The 17,429-nt window shown below is 43.8% G+C and overlaps 1 protein-coding gene across 1 annotated transcript in view; it reads left to right on the top strand.

Annotated features, from left to right (window-relative positions):
* Positions 1-17,429, top strand: part of EML6 (EMAP like 6) — a 79,975-nt gene that overhangs the window by 33,161 nt on the left and 29,385 nt on the right. Inside the window, exons 8-17 of the mRNA XM_039384536.1 lie at positions 2,551-2,752; positions 5,433-5,570; positions 6,159-6,415; positions 7,481-7,693; positions 8,354-8,521; positions 9,404-9,513; positions 11,223-11,341; positions 12,711-12,897; positions 13,371-13,476; positions 16,058-16,151. Of these exons, the coding sequence (XP_039240470.1) occupies positions 2,551-2,752; positions 5,433-5,570; positions 6,159-6,415; positions 7,481-7,693; positions 8,354-8,521; positions 9,404-9,513; positions 11,223-11,341; positions 12,711-12,897; positions 13,371-13,476; positions 16,058-16,151 (1,594 nt within the window). The remainder of the gene's footprint in view (positions 1-2,550; positions 2,753-5,432; positions 5,571-6,158; positions 6,416-7,480; positions 7,694-8,353; positions 8,522-9,403; positions 9,514-11,222; positions 11,342-12,710; positions 12,898-13,370; positions 13,477-16,057; positions 16,152-17,429) is intronic.

Here is a 17,429-nt window from a genome sequence, read left to right on the forward strand (position 1 = left end):
TGTATTTTTGGATCTGTATTCCCCTTAACCTCTGACAATGCTGTAGCCTGAAGAGTTTTCCATGGTTCATAGTATAAACAGAGGGATGCTCCTCACCATGCAAATGCAAGAAGATAAGTAAAATCTAATTAAACACCTAAAGGTAAGAGAATGGAGTTAGGTAACCCTTGATTAATTAATTAATTGCAATTCATTTGACTAATTGAGATTTCTGGAGCCTGACTCTCGAAGATGCTGACAGACCATCTGAGCCCTCCATTAGTGCATTTGGAAAGATAGCACTTGGCAGATTTGTGAGAGAGAATGTTATTAAATTGGTGATCATCACGTTTGTTGAATCTAATCCTGCTTCCTGTGAGCTTAGTCATCACTTCAGTTCATGAGCAGACTCTCAGGGCACTCACAGTGTCCAGAGATCCCAGGGAACCTGCTCCAGCACTTTGCCTCCCTGGAGTGTTCACCCATGGAATTTAACCCTCCCAAAGGTGTCCAAGACACCCAACCAGGAGTCCCTTTGCTCTGCAGTCCTGGCTTTATGTCGCTTTTTGCAGCCAGAGCAATAATGTTTAACGTGAATTTTCTAGAAACCAGTAGCAGTTCCTCATGACCATTTACAGCAGCTCTGTAATTCTTTCTAAAAATTGTGGAGAAATAATTGACTGTAGTTGTACTGAAGGTGAATCCTCATCAGACATGCCATGGAGTCGTTCTGACTTGATGTCCTGATTTCTGCCATCTCCTAAATGCCACAGGGCACAGAACATAGAGGTGAGAGGAGCTGAGTAGAACCAGGCACTGCAACAGCACCTGTAGGGCTGAGACAGGCAGGAGGGGTTTTTCCCATCGTCTTACTTGGCAAAAGCAATAAAAAATTTCATTTGTAGAAAGTGAATTGAGCTGCCCTTTGGACTTGTATATAAATTAGAACAGTTTTTAAAAATTGAGAAGTTAATTGATTTCTAAAAACTCAAACTAGAACGCTGCTTTTACAGCATTAAAATTCTTCAGGTTTATGTTTGTTTGTCGTTAAAAAAAAAGCAACATTACAACAGTGCCTGCTTTAATGGTGCAAGAAACTGCCTTAAGCAAGGCTGCAAAATTTTGTCCAAGTTTAGCCAAAGATGATGTGCCCATGGGGATAATCACTGGGACTAAGGAAAAGGACATCTGTGAAAAATCTGGTGGGGCTACTGCTCTGACTGCAGCTATAAAAAATGAGGAGCTTGGGGATGACTACAGGCCATAAAATCCAAGCATGACTTATACCCTGTCACTGTCATTTGAAGGAAGCCCTTTGTCACCCCCTGGATTTGCTGTTCCTCAGTCATCCTGCACTGAAGGGCACTGAACACTTTTTAAATGAGATGCATCACCAGCAGCAATCTGATCACAGGCTTGGCTTTGTATTGAAATGTAGAGGTATATTAGTAACAAACCCTGATAACAGCTAATCTTTATGTGCAGCATGTCCCAGAGAACACTGCCTTTCCCACATCCAAAGGTGTGCTTTGTGTTCTCAAACTTAACAACGCCCAGTTGCCACTTAATATGTGAATTCCATCCCTTGGGTGCTCACTGGTGTGTATCAAAGGTGGGAGTCAGAACCTCTGGATGAATTTAGCTGGGTCACACAGTGACATTATCAAAATTAAAAGCAGCTGGAGATGGACAAGAAAATAAATGAAGATTAATTTGACCTTCTTGGGAGATGAGAATATTTTATTTATGTGACGGGTAGGTAATTGTATTATGTGTTTGGTTCCAAAAATATGTTAAAATGATGGTGTGGCTGACCTTGACTACATGACAAATGGATTTTTTTATTCATTCCCATCTCACAGCTTCTAGGCCCATTACCCAAACTTGAATTTTCATGTACTGGAACAGAAAATACAAACACTGCAAGCAGTTGGCCAGACAATGTCACCAAATGGCTCAGCCTGCTTGTGATTAGTAAAATTCCAGCTCCAGAGTTAGAGTCAGAATTGTGGAATAAGATCAAGCTCTCTAAAAGTTATACAAAGGAAAATTCTCTTGGTTTGGAGTTTGGGAGGGAGGATGTTTTGTTTGGTTGTAATAATCCCTTGTGACTAAAGTGGATAAGTGTGACAACATGGGCACAAAGCATTTAAATTCCCCATTAAAATTTTATTGCAGTGTGCAAAAAATTAAAATCCTGAAAAAATGAGTAAACCCAGCTTCATTCACAGGCACCTGGCCTAATGTAGAATTTAGACGTTTCAGTCCTGTGAAATGGAAGTGGGTTGTAAGACAAACTCCCAGGGTGTGCCCCAAGCAGGGCTCTGGGTCCCTCAGGCCCTGGCACAGCAGTGCCACACACAGAGTCCTCCCAGGCTGGAGCTTCCTCCTCCCCTGCCCGAGGGAGAAAATCCACCACCACTGCTTGGAGATGGGAGTGACTGTGCTGTTGGGTGAGCCCCCAGCGTCAGAAGGTGCCGGGTCTCAGTGAGCTGCCGGGTGCTGCTGCTGCCCCTGTGCCCCCCGGGCAGGGGCAGTGCCTCGCCCACAGCCCCGTGTCCGTCCCAGCAGGTCTGTCCATCCGCAGCGTGTGCTGGAAGGCTGACAGGCTGCTGGCAGGGACCCAGGACAGCGAGATCTTCGAGGTGCTGGTGAGAGAGAGAGACAAGCCCATGCTGATCATGCAGGGGCACTGTGAGGGGGAGCTCTGGGCCCTGGCAGTGCACCCCAAGAAGCCCTTGGCAGTGACGGGCAGCGATGACCGATCCGTACGGTAAGGCTGGAGTTCTTTATTTCTTATCATTCAAGGCTGGAGTTCTTTATTTCTTATCATTCATGTGCACATTCATTTGTAATTGATTGATTTTCTGGCCTTCTATTAAGGAAAATTTTTTTCCCCCCATATTTTTCTTAGCACCTTTGCTTATTCTCTTCAGCCTTCATATCTGGGCTCCACACATCATGTAAAAATAATCAGAATTTGTGTTCAAAACATGCTGGGGTTCTCTACTCTGCTGGAAGTGCTGATGCATTGCTGTTGGTACAGCAGGTGTGGGGATCTAAATGGAGAAGGATCACTTTGTATTTCTCTTCTGTTAATAATATGCAACAAGCCCAAAGCCTAAATACCTTGGTGGTTCCTCCTGACCCTACTATCCTGATTTCCAGCTCCTCCATCTGGTGTTTTTCCAAACCCTTTACCAGACGGATGGTCACTGCTTTTTGTCTTACACAGATGATTTGATTGCATATATTTAAACCAAGGCCAGGCAGTTACCAAAGAGATGTTCAGTTTTTATGGACTACCAGTCAACTTATTTCAGAATCATCCATGTGGGTTCTACCCTTTGGCCATATTTCAATGGCAAAAATCAATCTCTTACCGTGCATCCAGCTCCTAAATAATGCTCCTTCAGATTCCACATGATCGCTCACCCGGGCCTTGAGGCTTTGCTGCTCAGCTGGCATTGCTTTCCCTTTCTTTTCTGTCTTTTCACTTGTACTGGTTTCCCATTCCTGCCCTCCTCCATCACTTTCTCACCACAGTTAAAATCCAAAGTGTGAGACTAAAGAACTGCCAGTTGTTCAGTGCAGTCATGTGTTCTCCCTGGTTCCTACACGAGTGTTATTTCTCTCAGTTGATGAAATGCAGGAATAGTCTCCTGTGCCTGTGTTTGTGTGCCCAGTGGCACAGCCAGGCCCAAGTCCACCCTGGCAGGATGCAGGCCCGTTCTGCAAAGCTGGGATTAGCATTGCACTGCCCTCAAGCCAATAAGCCACCCTAAGACTGGATTTCTTGTCTTGGCTCATCTCGTGGTGAGCACAGGAACTGAGCCCTGGCCTGGAGCTGCAGAAGGCGCTGCTGACTCACAGCAGGCCTGACCCCTCGTGCCCCTCCAGGAAGCACTGCAGGATCTCTTTGTGCCCATCGAACCTTAATTAGTGCTGCTCTTACGGCTCTGATCGCTGGGGTAGCAGTTATGATACCCCTGGTGCCTTTGGACATTGCCTTTCCCTCAGATGGGCAGGGATTTTCCTGCCCTTGGAGCTGTTGAGCCACTACAGAATGTGGGATTTGAATCCCAGTTCAGGTAGTGGGAGTTTTTTAGATACTATGTCTTCATTGAGGAATTCCAGTGAAATATGCAAATAAAAACGTACACAAAAGGATTTTCTTCCAGTTTTCTTTTCAATACTAAAATTGGATTGACAGGAGTATTTCTGGATTGCTGTTCACTGGGTAATTTTTCTTAGTATTTGATTATCACATCATTTTGAGAAGAGTGAGTCTATAACATAAATCTAAATTGTTTTAGAAATCAGAGTATTTAGTGAGTCAGGTGATACTCTCATGTCTGGGATGTCCTGTTGAGAAAGGGTTGCTGTAGATTTTCCCCAGCCCAGCTGAGAGAAGGCTCCAGCCAGATACAGGTTTCCAGCATTTTAAACTTCCAAAACAAAGCATATCAAGTAGGAAAGCTGCTTGCTTCCTGTCTGTTACCACAGGAGCAGGGAAAAAATACCGTTTTCTGGAGGCATCCAGAATTATTAATTACATTTATTCAAAGCACCTCACACCTGTCTTTGTGTGCCAGAGAAGGTCTGGCTACAGCACCACGGGATGTTCTGGCAGAGCAGCTCTGCTCCACTTCTGTCTTCCTGAGGGATCTCTGTACTCCTGCTTTTCTAAGAAGATTGATTAGAACCTGTTTTTCTGTGAATGCCTTTGAATATTTGTCTCTGATGCTTGTGTGAAATCGTGCCCTCCACTGGGATGGGACAGAGCGGAGCAAAGCTGCCGGCACAGCCACGGCTTGTCTGCTCATCAAGGGCTTCCACCGACTCTCCTGGGAGGCTCCAATAAACAAACTCATCTGTCAGGTACAGAACGGAAAAAGTTGGAATATTAACTAATAGAATAATGTTTCATTGAGCCTGTTTGGGTTTTTTAAACCCAGTCGTTGAAACAAACACATAGGAAAGTTGCCAAAGAATGGTGGTATATATACTATAATAATGCCTTGTTTTCAAAGCACATGCACTTTTCATGTGGAAATAGTATATTTCCCTGATTTTTCAAAATGTACTGTGCAGGAATATTTTGTCCTAAAAGATACTTTTTCTATTTTCATAAGCAAAGCCAGGCTTTTATTTTGTCAGTTGTTTATACAAATGCCTGTATGTGTGCAAAAGGCTCTTCTTTGCTGTTACAAAAGTAAAAAGCTCCTATTTGAAATCACCCATTAATTCAAAAAGTTGTAGTATTTTTTAAAGAAAATTGAATTATCCCACTTGCATTTTGCAATTACTCTTCTAGTGTATTGGACAAAGTGATTTATGTGAAAGCAACATTTTGGAGGCAAATTTTATCCTGCTGTTTCCTTCAAAATCTTTCCAAATCCTTCCTGCGTCATTCCTTGAGGCACTGCAGCTTTCCCTTTGCTCTGGAGCAGGTTGTGGAGCCTGGCTGACCACGCCCTGATAGCTCGCTGCAACATGGAGGAGGCGGTGAGGAGTGTGTCCTTCAGCCCCGATGGATCCCAGCTGGCACTGGGAATGAAGGATGGCTCCTTCATTGTCCTTAGAGTGAGGTAAGAGGGGAAAAAGGGATAAAAACTGGGAGAGCGGAGAGCGCAGTGTGGAGAGGGATCTCCTGCATCATACCGTTCACTCCCTCTCAGACACATTCTAGGCAAAACAATTGGTAATTGAAAGACTTTTTAAAAGCATTTTCAAGATACATATGAATAGAGTGAAATAACCAAACACCCAGATTTCAAAATACATAGTGTGCTTTAACTGAGACTTGGAAGAGCTTCCCCCTTTCCTTACCATGACTCCATGTGTTTGTTAAGCATGTATTTAATATAATAAAAATACTTGGAACTACTGGCTGATAGGAGGGAAAATCCTGTGCAAACCCCTGTAATGCTCTGCTTTATTGACTTTAACAAAACTTAAGTGGGCTGTTCACAGTCATTTAACAGCCATCCCAACCACTGATGTTTTTCTAAAGAAGTTAATCTCTCCCTCCCAGCAATCCTGTCTTTGCTAATTTGCCTGATGCCCCCTAGAAATCTGTCTTGGCTGGGGGAGGATTCTCCTCTAAGGACTCTGCCAGGATGTCAAAGCTGACCTTACCAAATGCATCTGGTTTTACATGGCCTTGGTGCTTGCAGGGACATGACGGAGGTGGTTCACATCAAGGACAGGAAGGAGGTGATCCACGAGATGAAGTTCTCCCCCGACGGCTCCTACCTGGCCGTGGGCTCCAACGACGGCCCCGTGGACATCTACGCCGTGGCCCAGAGGTACAAAAAAATCGGGGAGTGCAACAAGTCCTCCAGCTTCATCACCCACCTCGACTGGTCCGTGGACAGCAAATTCCTGCAGACCAACGACGGCGCCGGAGAGAGGCTCTTCTACAAGATGCCCTGTGAGTCTGGGAGGGCTCCTGGGATGGACCAGTGAAACTGGGGGGGTTTGGAGGAGAACACCACAAACATAAGGGAAATAACGCTCCTGCAAGCAGAGTTTTTGGGCTGGAGTTTACAGAAATACCTACTGCTCGTTCTTCAGAGCGGCAGTCACGGGGCATACCCACCTTCAGCTCTCAGCTAACGCTGCCTCTGCATTTCCTGCTCCGTCAGTTTTATGGTTTTACACGGGAACTTTGAGAGGTTGGCTCACTTTTGGGTAACTACCAAAGCGCCTCTGTCCCTGTTGTGCTTCCTTCAAGTGATGAACTATTCCTGTGTTAGTGATTAGAATGTTTTTAAGAGTGTAATAATTAAAAACAGAACTGTTTGAGTTTTCAGTGTCACAGCTTGTTAGTAGAAACAACACTGATAAATAATGGATTTATTCTTACTCTTACTTAACAATGCTTTCTAATGTTTAGAAGAAACTGTTGCAGTACAGAGGACAGCTTTAGGAATAAGATTTCGTGCTCATTTTGGGCTAATTTGGCAGCCTTCAATCAACTATAAAACAGCCTCTGTAAATGAAAAGTGCCATGGAATGACTGACTGACCAAATACTCAATTTTCAGGGGCTCGAGATGATCAGGGCAACAAATTCCTACAAACATATGTGACATGATTTAAAAATTTGAGTTATTAATCTTCTACCACTTAAAAATGTCCTGGAGAGTCGTGTTACATACATATACTTTCTACTGAAGAAATTTCTTTGTTACAAGTGATGTGGAATTATAAAGTTTTTCCACTTTTTTAGGTTTTAGCACGCTAATTCTAATTAGCATATAATTCTCAGTAGTATGATAATTAATTCTAATACAGCTGCATTAGAACTCCTAAGGTTTGTGATGGCCTCAAACACCACAAATGTGGGATTACAGTAATTTAAAGAAGATTGTGAATCTTTTTAATTGAGGTTAAAAATTAATCCCAATCAGAATACACAGATAGATTTGGTGGAAAGAAACAGAGTTTACTGAAAAGCAAATTATTACCTCAATTATGCACTTGCACGTTTTCAGCTGGGAAGCATCTCACCAGCAAAGATGAGATCAAAGGAATCCACTGGGCCTCCTGGACCTGTGTGATGGGCTCTGAAGTGAGTGGGATTTGGCCCAAGTACACAAACATTACAGATGTCAACTCCGTGGATGGCAATTACAGCAGCTCCGTGCTGGTGACTGGAGATGATTTTGGGCTGGTGAAGTTATTCAGATTTCCGTGCCTAAAGAAAGGTAGGACACTTTTGTGTTGCTGAGAAATGCAGTATTTACCTTAATACCACATCAGTGTATTTCCTATTGGTGGCTTTTCATTCTTGTATATAATTCATAGGAGTGTGTGCACAATTTGTGTCATTATTCATGGATATAAAGATGAGAACCTCTCAGTTTGTAGCAATTCCCTGCCCATACAGGGTATGTACTTGGTGTTAGAACTGTTGAGAATGTGGCTGTTTCCTCAGGGTTTGCACTGCACCAAGCATAAAGCCAACAATAAATAAAACAACCTGTTGGCTTTCTGTGATCTTGAGTGTTTCATTTGCTATCACATCAGTGTATTTTCAAAATTTGTGTTTATAGGAGATGTAACACGTGTGTAGAGTTCATGCTGGCAGTCATGGCAACAAAAGGGAAGATTAAACCCTGTGTGTTTTTAATTCCTGCCAAGATCTAAGTACTTTCTGAAAACAGAAGATATTGTTCATATAATTTTATGTCACTTCTTTTTACATTATAATTACTTCTGTAGCAGAATATCGAATGAGGCATTTGGGTGTTGTTTTTGAGTTCTCACAAGTGTCTTTAGACTGTGTTTCCCTTAAAAGCCCAACTTTGTTGGTTATGTTAATTCTTCCCTTCTTCCATGCCAACAGTTCCCTCGTTGTTTTTTAGGAGCCAAGTTCAGGAAGTACGTTGGCCACTCAGCACACGTCACCAACGTCCGCTGGTCCCATGACTTCCAGTGGGTTTTGAGCACAGGAGGTGCTGATCACTCTGTTTTCCAGTGGCGCTTTGTTCCAGAAGGGATAACAAATGGCATCCTGGAAACCTCTCCACAAGGTAAACACGAAGTGTTTATCAAAGGAAATCAGCACAGAATGCAGCACTGCTGGAGAAGCTTTTACTGAATTAACAGCAAATATTTTTGTTATAATTCTCTGGAGTTGCAGACGCTCAGGATGTTTGGGCACTTGGCTTTTCAAAGGCAATTGTTGATTTGAGGCAAGGCATTAGAAACTGCTGCAGTTTAAAAGCATACAGTATTGTATGTGTAGAATACATGAGTAGTATTCATCAAACTATGTGAAAGAAGACATTTAGAGGGACCAGATAATTAAATTTTCAAGCTTAGCCACGTAACTTGCATTCAAAAATCTGGCTACCTGTGTTGAATCGTTTAATTTTATTTTGCAGGGCAGTCTCACATATTTATGTGGTAGCTGTACTTTAGATTTTTTTCTTGTTATATTCTCAAAACTTATAAACTGCCAAAGCCGTATGAACTACATAGTGACAGTTGCTAAACTCTGGATTCCCTGCAGCAAAAAGGCAAAGTTTCACTCCATAAATGCACAATTTGGTCAAATACCTTGTTACAGCAGTTATTTTAAACACAAGGAGTGATCACTGCAAGCTTTTATTTGCCATTTCTGTATGATTGCACTCCAAAGCCTGTTAAGAAAGCAGAATTCTTTCACACTGGAACTGTACCAGTAACTACTCCGTGACTGTGCTTCCCTCTGCCACCTTCCTGCCCCAGGCAGGGAAACAGGAGAGACAGGAATGAAACCCGGCACAGGCAGGCAGCCCCTGCCATTTTAACAACTGCCTCTACTTCCAAAGGTCCTGAGCAGTGCTTAGCCCAGGGTTTGTTCTGCCAAAACATCCCATCCCGTTCCCTTGGCATTCAATGAGTTCAATGTGTTGGTTTTGGTTTTGAAGCAGAGGGTGGTGTGGATTCCTACAGCGAGGAGTCGGACTCGGATTTATCCGACGTGCCAGAGCTGGACTCCGACATCGAGCAGGAAGCTCAGATCAACTACGATCGCCAGGTGGGTGGGAAGGAACACACTCTGTATAACCTGACAGGTCATACTGACTGTTCACCACACTAACTGGGATGGTGTTCAGCAGGTTGCACAGCCAATATGCAGATAAACCCAGAGCTTACTTCAGCTGGGGGGAGAATTTAAAAGGCTTTGGAGAAAAGAATTTCAAAGGGTTTTGGGGGTTGGAACTAAATGATCTTTAAGGTGCCTTCCAACCCAAACCATTCTGTTACTCTGCCTTCTCTTTACAATTCATTGGAACCTGGTTTTCAGGAGCTGTTGTCATTGTGAATCAGACATCACCTGTCACCTTGTACTGTCCCCCATGAGCTGCAGTGGTGAAAGGTCAGGAATTCCTCAGAGCAGGACTGGGGCCTTGTAAGAAAAGTGGGAAATGCAAACTAAGCTTGGCTCAGGTTGGTTTGAGGGATTTAATGGCTGACATGGGGCTGCTCTCTAGGATATGGAAAATTCACCTGTAATGTGCCATGCCTTAGCCAAAGGCACCCTTTGTCTTGTCACCTCACTTTCCAGGTTCTGCAATAAATTACACAGACCCTTCTGCCAACAGCTTCTTTTGCCTGTTTATTACAGAGATCAATCACATTTGGCAAATTAAACAGAGGGTTTTGTCAAATTTTCTCCTTCCCCTCTCTTTTACTCCCAAGTCTCACTGCAGTGCTTGTCCCATCCTCCTCCTCCCCTCCTCCTTCTCCTGGTTTTTCCATCTGTATTCCAATCAAACGGCATCCTCCTCCACGCTGTCTGTGTGTCAGAGAGGACGTCTGGGTTTAAAAACTAAAAGTGAAAAGAGAGTTGTAGGCAGTTAAACAGCAACGTTCCAGGCAGGTTAATGCATGGAAAAGCCAGAAGCAGCTTAAAATAACATCTTATATAGGAAGTGTGAGACAGCTCCGAGCAGAAGCTGCACTTGGCATTTTGTTAAAGGAAATAATTGACGTGGAAACAGAACCATTAATCTTATGTTGGGAATTTGGGTTTGGGTTGGGTGTTTTTAATGTTGTGGCTGAAGCATACAGAGGATTCTCGATTTCAAGATGCATCAGAAAACGTTTCTCCTGTTTTCTGTTGCACGAGGAGCAAGAGTAGATGGGTGAGAACATTCCAGATAAAGTACATACACGGTGCTAAGGCTCTGTGTGCCTTCCATTTCAAAAGCTCAGTTCTTTGAACACCTTTCTTCCAAAATTCCAGTGTTCTGTGTTGGCACTCAGGTAGATTTCTGTGGGAATGGCAGTTTCCTTGTCCATTTGTCCAAGAGACACAGAAAACAAACAATAAAACTACATTTCAGTGTTATAATGGATTTTGTTTGGGACCATGGCTCTGATGATCCTCTTTAGCAGCTCCCCAGAGTTTCAGCATTTCTGAAATGTTTCAGTGGAAAGTATTTTGTGTCTTCAGAGTATTTATAGAGCTGTAATTGTACTTTGGCATTCTGGAGACGTTGGCAAATTCACCAATGCTCAGCTTTGAGCATGGACCCTGGAGCACATATGAATTGAAGACACTTAAAGACTTCCAGTCAATATTTACATTCCTTTTCACTTACTGACACTGGAATCTTCTAGAAAAGATGCACTGCTGCTGTTCTGGGCCACTCAGGTCGGGGAGTTCATCATCCAGAAGAAGGGTGGGAGCAACAGTGCCTGGCTCTGTGTTGTAACTGCTGAACATCACTTCTCCTCCAGGTTTACAAAGAAGACCTACCTCAGCTGAAACAGCAAAGTAAAGAGAAAAACCACTCTGTGCCCTTCCTGAAGCGAGAGCGAGCGCCCGAGGACAGCCTGAAGCTGCAGTTCATACATGGGTAGGGTAACACTGGGGAATACTTGTCATTTCTGAGGGGTTCACCTTGCTGGGATGCTTTAACAATTTGTATCAGAGCATTAGCCAAGCGTTTTCTGGTGCTTACCCACAGTAATTTGTTTGTCATTATTACTGTGGGTAGTTTTTAGAATATCAGACATAGGTTTTCTTTTCTCAGTTGTCTTTCAGGGCTGGGCTGGACGGGGCTCTGAGCAACCTGGGATAGGGGAAGGTGTCCCTGCCCATGGCAGGGCGTGGAACTGGATGGGCTTTAAGGTCCCTTCCAACCCAAACCAGTCTGTGATCCTATTTGTTAAGGAGCAAGGGAAGGTTACAATACTGTAGCCATTTGATAAATGATACATCAGTGTTGCATTTTGTAAAATTACATTTTACACTGGCTGTTCTCTACACCCGGTGTCTCCTGGAGCAAAGTTAAGTTGCTTATGATAGCTGTGATTTGTTAAAATGCCTGATAGATTTCTGTTTGAATCCTGTTCCCTGTAAAACTTACCTGGGCACAGTTCTATGTGCTTTTGTGAAATCAGTGCTAATTTAGGCGTTGGGTGCAAAATAAACCATGAGAATGGAATAGTCTGTGGGGAATAGTCTGGGATGTTTTTGAGCTGAGGTTGAGCCCACAGAACCCTGTGCTGGTTTAAAGGTAAACTGGCAGGGAAATGAACCCAACTCAAAGGAGAGATAAGTCAGAATAACAATTTAATAAAATAATACAATAAATACAATTATACAGACAAACAATTGGTTTTAACCCACAAACTCCAAATGTATAACCCAGCACCCTGGGGCATGAACAGAGTGGTGTTCTTTGGGCCCCCTGAGTCCAAAGGAAAAGGAGAGGGGAAAACACCTGTTGGTGAGAGTGCTGGTGCAGTCTGGTTGAAAAGTGGTGGTTGCAGGCTGGTTGAGAGTGGTGGTTGCAGGCTGGTTGAGAGTGGTGGTCTCAGTCTTCCTCTGGATCCCACGAGTGGTTAAAAAAGTCCCAAGACCCCAAGATTATCTATCCTCCAGTTCAGGCAGGAATGCCCAGTGCCTCCCTCAGGGTGGGGAGTTCCACAATGGGTGTGAGCACAGGAGCATCCTCCTGTCTCATGGGCCTCTTAACACCCAGTTTATGGCCTGAGGAGTCAGGGCTGCTCTGGGCAGAGGGTGTAAATGGTCTGTTGAGAACAGTTTCTGGGCAGTGGCACGGAAGGCTGTAGAATACCCAGTTTTGGGTTGCACCCACCCAGTGATGAACTGTCCCAGCTGTTCTAACTAGGACAGACCCCTTTGCTGTTACCGCACAAACGATTTGCAGAGTTTGTTCCCCGTGTTCCCGGGACTGAAGTGCTGTGTGCTGGCTGCAGGTACAGGGGCTACGACTGCAGGAACAACCTGTTCTACACCCAGACAGGGGAGGTGGTTTATCACATCGCCGCCGTCGCCGTCGTCTACAACCGACAGCAGCACTCGCAGCGCCTCTACCTGGGCCACGACGACGACATCCTCAGCCTCAGCATCCACCCCGTCAAGGACTACGTGGCCACGGGGCAGGTGGGGGCTTATAATTAGGATTTATAATTAGGAAAAACGTGCTTCTCTTTTTCTCTAAGTCTGGTGTTTCCTCCTGTGTGTTGTTTCCTGTATCCCTGCCCAGCCGAAAATGGTCTGTGCCTGAGGAGGTTTCGGACTTTCCTTGGTCAGGCACAGTATTTTTGTACTGTAGTAGCTTTCAAAAGCTCAGATAAAAGCTGGTTTGTGTTGGACACTACTGATATCTGGCACTGAATATGATATATTCAGTGTGTTCCTATACATTCAAACATCAGGATAATTTATCCCATCAATGTGATGCCAAGTAATGTCATTTTAGAGGCCATCCACTGATATTTCTCTGAAAGAGAAAATGGGTCTTGAAAAAGATAAAACAGGGCAAGTGGGAAAGGAGTTCCCTCTGGAGTGCTTTGAAGACATGATAGTGCTCATTACCTGTGTGGGCAGATGTTCCAATGAACCCTCTGATTTAGGTTGGAAGGGATGCTGCTATCCATGTTTGGGACACCCAGACCCTGAAATGTTTGTCCCTGCTCAAAGGCCAGCACCAGAGAGGAGTGTGTGCACTGGATTTTTCAGGTGAGCCACAACCCACATTTGTCTAAATGCTGAATTAAAAAGCAACCCTTGAGATGAAATGTTAATTCAAATAGCTGTAAAATTACACCCAGTACCAACTTCACATGGAAGTCTGCTGTCTGTTTGGATGAAAATAGTGTGTGTGGCAAAGTCAGTCTGTCAATAATTGATTTTGGTGGTGTCTAATAGATAGTACCAAGTGTACAGCTGGAATTCTGGTGGCTGTCTACGCAGTGGTGGAAGAATTTAAAAGCAGGCAGGATGGTGACTCAAAGTGTATCAACAAGTTGGAAATGTCATCTCTGGGCTCATACAACTCTTCACATTTTTCAGTGGGTTTACAGAAGAAGTAAATATGACAAACAGTTGTCTGCTGTCTCTCCTACTTGTCTTTCTGAGTTGGGTGCCCTGAGCTATCTCAGTTTTTAAGGGATAATTCCTGTGTGCAGCACTGAAGAACATCAGCCATATGGTGGGGACTTATGTACTTCTGCATCTTTATAAAAGGGCTTGAACATTTATTCTCCCTCATTCTATTGAAAAAAAAAGATTACTTTAGCTGAATTATCCTTTCCTTAATCTCATTTTTTTTCAATTAAACCTAACTTATTTCATGTTCTCCTCTCTAGAAATGTGGTAAGAACTCATTAGGACATAGATCACACTTATGAGACAGGACTGTATGAAAGAAGTATGACTTCCACAAAGACAAATCTGTGGAACTGAGTCATATTCCATTAGCAGAAGAGGAACCTTGGTGTCCATCCAAGAGCTGGAATTCAGATGTGGGATTGTTGACCCACTGTGTGTGTAACCCAGCTCTGGGAGTAGATTTGGTGCCAGGAGAAGGGAAAATGGATAAGGATGATTTAATTGCCAGTGTGTGCATAGATGGTTGAAAAGCTCCTTGTTAAAATCCTTAGTTGAACAAATGCTCATATATTTGAAAACACTTTGTGGTTTGCATTTTTATCAAGTAGGAGTGTTCTGGGAATTAGAATCCACATACCTCTGTAAAAGTCTAAAGAATAAGCTGGCCACATATTCTGTGGGCATGAATCTGTACAAAAATATTAACATTTTTTTAAAATGTAGTGACCACTCAACATTGCTGTGTTGCTTTAGAACCTGATCCCAAGAATAATGCACAAATTGCATTCCTAACTGGCTTTAGTTTGTGTTCTTGGCACAGACAGAGGGGACAGTTGTGCAAATATGCACCTCACTGTGGGCTCACAGGGCTACCCTGGTCTTATGCAGGGACTTTTCACTGTGTGAATAACAAGATATTTCAAAATCAGATTCAAGCCACATTACTTGGAGCTTAAAGAGACAAAGCTGAAGCTCCCACCCCTGTGTGGCTGTGGCAGCTGACTCTGTACCTGCTTCTCTCTGCCCTTCAAACCCCCTGTGGGCCACGGCTGCAGTGCCCGGGCAGGGCAGGTTCCTCCGGTGGGACCCTGCTGTGGCAGTGGGATTCCAGGAGGAGAACCTCAGTCCTGCAGTGTTTGGTTGTGCCCTCTGGTGGCTCATCCAACATCCATGCCCTGAGATGGGAGTGTGCAGTCCGTGTTAGTGCACAAACCCTCCTGCTCCAGGTGAAGAAAGTTTCAGTCGTTGTGTTGGCTGGGTTTTGTAATAAGCTCAGTTCTGGTTTCCTGCCCTGTTTTTCTACTTCATTCCTTCCTGCCTGCTTCACTCCTTCCATCTGGGCTTGTTTCATTCAACTGTGAATTCTTTTCCTCATTCTGAAATTCCCTTTCCCCTTCTTGCCTTCTGTGAGAAGCATCATTCCCAAATCAGTGCTCTGGTTCAGCCTCTGCCCAGCTCTGCTCCCTCCAGCTTTAGCTTTTCCTCAATTAAATAACTAAGCCAATAATCAGCTCCTGCTGCATCCTGTGAAGTTCAGTTGTCTTGTCATGTACTGCAACAATTGCAGCTTAGTTTTTTTAATTGGCCAGACTTTCAGGACAGAAGTTTGTCTCTGAAAGTTTGTTAACAATGGTGGTGTTTATTGTTATTTCGTGCCTGGGTGCTGTTAAATTATGTATTTTTCTTCCTCTCATTATCAGTAGTGCTGTGTCTTTCCTGCAGTGAAAGAGGAGAGCCAGCAGTTATTTTTAGCCTTAAAATTTTCTATCATATTTATAGTTTCATCACATTGCCTATGAAAATTTAACCACCCAGTTCATACTCTAATAATTCTTTTCACCATTTTGAGCAAAAGGAAAGAAGCATCATCTGGTCAGAAATATTTCCAATAAAATGTGATGTGAATTTAGTGTACTTGGGCTTTATGAACTTGACTGTCATTGTCTGTTTGATCCTTCCTACCTCCCTTGTACTGACACAAGGAATGGTTTTTGTCTGCTTTTGGGAAAGATCAACGGTTTTGTAAGGAATATCTCAAGAGAATATGCTAAGGGAATCTGAACTCCAGTCTCTCCAACTATTAATTCTGGTTTTTTTGCTTCATAATACTTCATTAGGAATTCAGTTTGCAATGTCATTGTGTTCATTGCCTGCTCCATTCTCAGCTAGAGCCTTAGCACCTTTAACATGAAGTGTTGCTTCTGTGCAGCTGATGGGAAGTGTTTGGCCTCTGTTGGGCTGGATGACAATCATGCCATCGTGTTCTGGGATTGGAAGAAAGGGGAAAAGCTGGCAACAACCAGGTGAGAATACACAGGGTATGAATGTCCTCTCTGGTTACTTTGTTCTGAGTAGCATCATCCACATCTTTCCTATAAACAAAGGAATAAACCACAACTCCCTCTGCGAACAGAATGGTGCTTCAGAGCAACATCCCAGATTAAAACCCTTGGGATCTGCACCTCAGTGTTTGGAAATCAGGAGTTCCCTGGCCTTTCTGATAGCCATGTTGATATGGAGCTCATTTAAGGACTTGTAAGTCAAGTTATATTTTATAATATTTTATATTCTATTTTTTCCCAATGTTATGTCCTGACCCAGGGCAGAGGTCATGAGAGGCATCACTTCCTTTATGCATTGGATGACATGCTGGGTTCCACCAGTGTACACAGCAGATCACTCCTCTGAAAAGAAAAAGCATTCCCTCAAATATAGATTTTTCAAGGAGTGCTGATCCTGCCCTTCCTTTGAGTCAGCTTTTCCTGAGCTGTTTGCTCTTTGCAGTCGCTCACGGAAAGCTCAGCCAATAACCCCGTAGTGAAAAATCATCTGCAATTCCTTGGAAGGACCAATGTTGGGAAGAGAATTGGATCAAAGTTTACATGTGTGCTTTTTTATTCTCAAATACTGAATTGCAAGAATAGTATTAGGTTGGAGAAGAGTCAGACTGTTAGAGAACCTGGTTTCTGTCTTACCCTTGCACAAAGCAGAGGTGCCCGGGAGGTCAGGGACCAGAACGGAGCAGAATTCCTGTAAGGGTGGACACACGTACCAGAAATGCAAGGAGTTAATTCCATTTGCTGTCTGCAGCCACATAAAACATGTAACATTGCTCAGGAGAAATTATGGGTATAACTGCAAAAGAGTGCCTGTGAAAGGCATTTATTATTATTTTCCTTCTGCTCTGGTTGCAGCAGCAGCCAGGTTTTCCCGTGGCAGCGCTGTCTGGTGGTGGTGGAGGAGCACTGAGGGAACGCACGTCTGACTCCGTGTGTGCATCCCATAACCCCTGGTAGCCACACAATTTGGTGTCACACGTGCACTTTGTTGGGCAGGGAGGTTTTAAACCCTGGTTAAAGCCTGTGCTGGAGGGTTTGCTTAGCAACGGCCTTGGCTGTGCTGGAAAATGTGACATTTTCGCTGGCTTTGCAGTCCCAGTCTCGCTGTCTCCAGACAGATTGTGCCTGATGTGCAGGCACAGAATACCTTCTGTATTCCCAGGCTGACCTTTCAGCTTTCAAAAACCATGAGCTGTGTCTCTGCCTGGCTCGTGGTGCTCACAGGACAGAGCACTCAGGTTC

This window comes from Pipra filicauda, unplaced genomic scaffold, assembly GCF_003945595.2.
Source record: "Pipra filicauda isolate LSUMZ 115617 unplaced genomic scaffold, ASM394559v2 scaffold35_size7292922_pilon, whole genome shotgun sequence".
NCBI lineage: Eukaryota > Metazoa > Chordata > Aves > Passeriformes > Pipridae > Pipra > Pipra filicauda.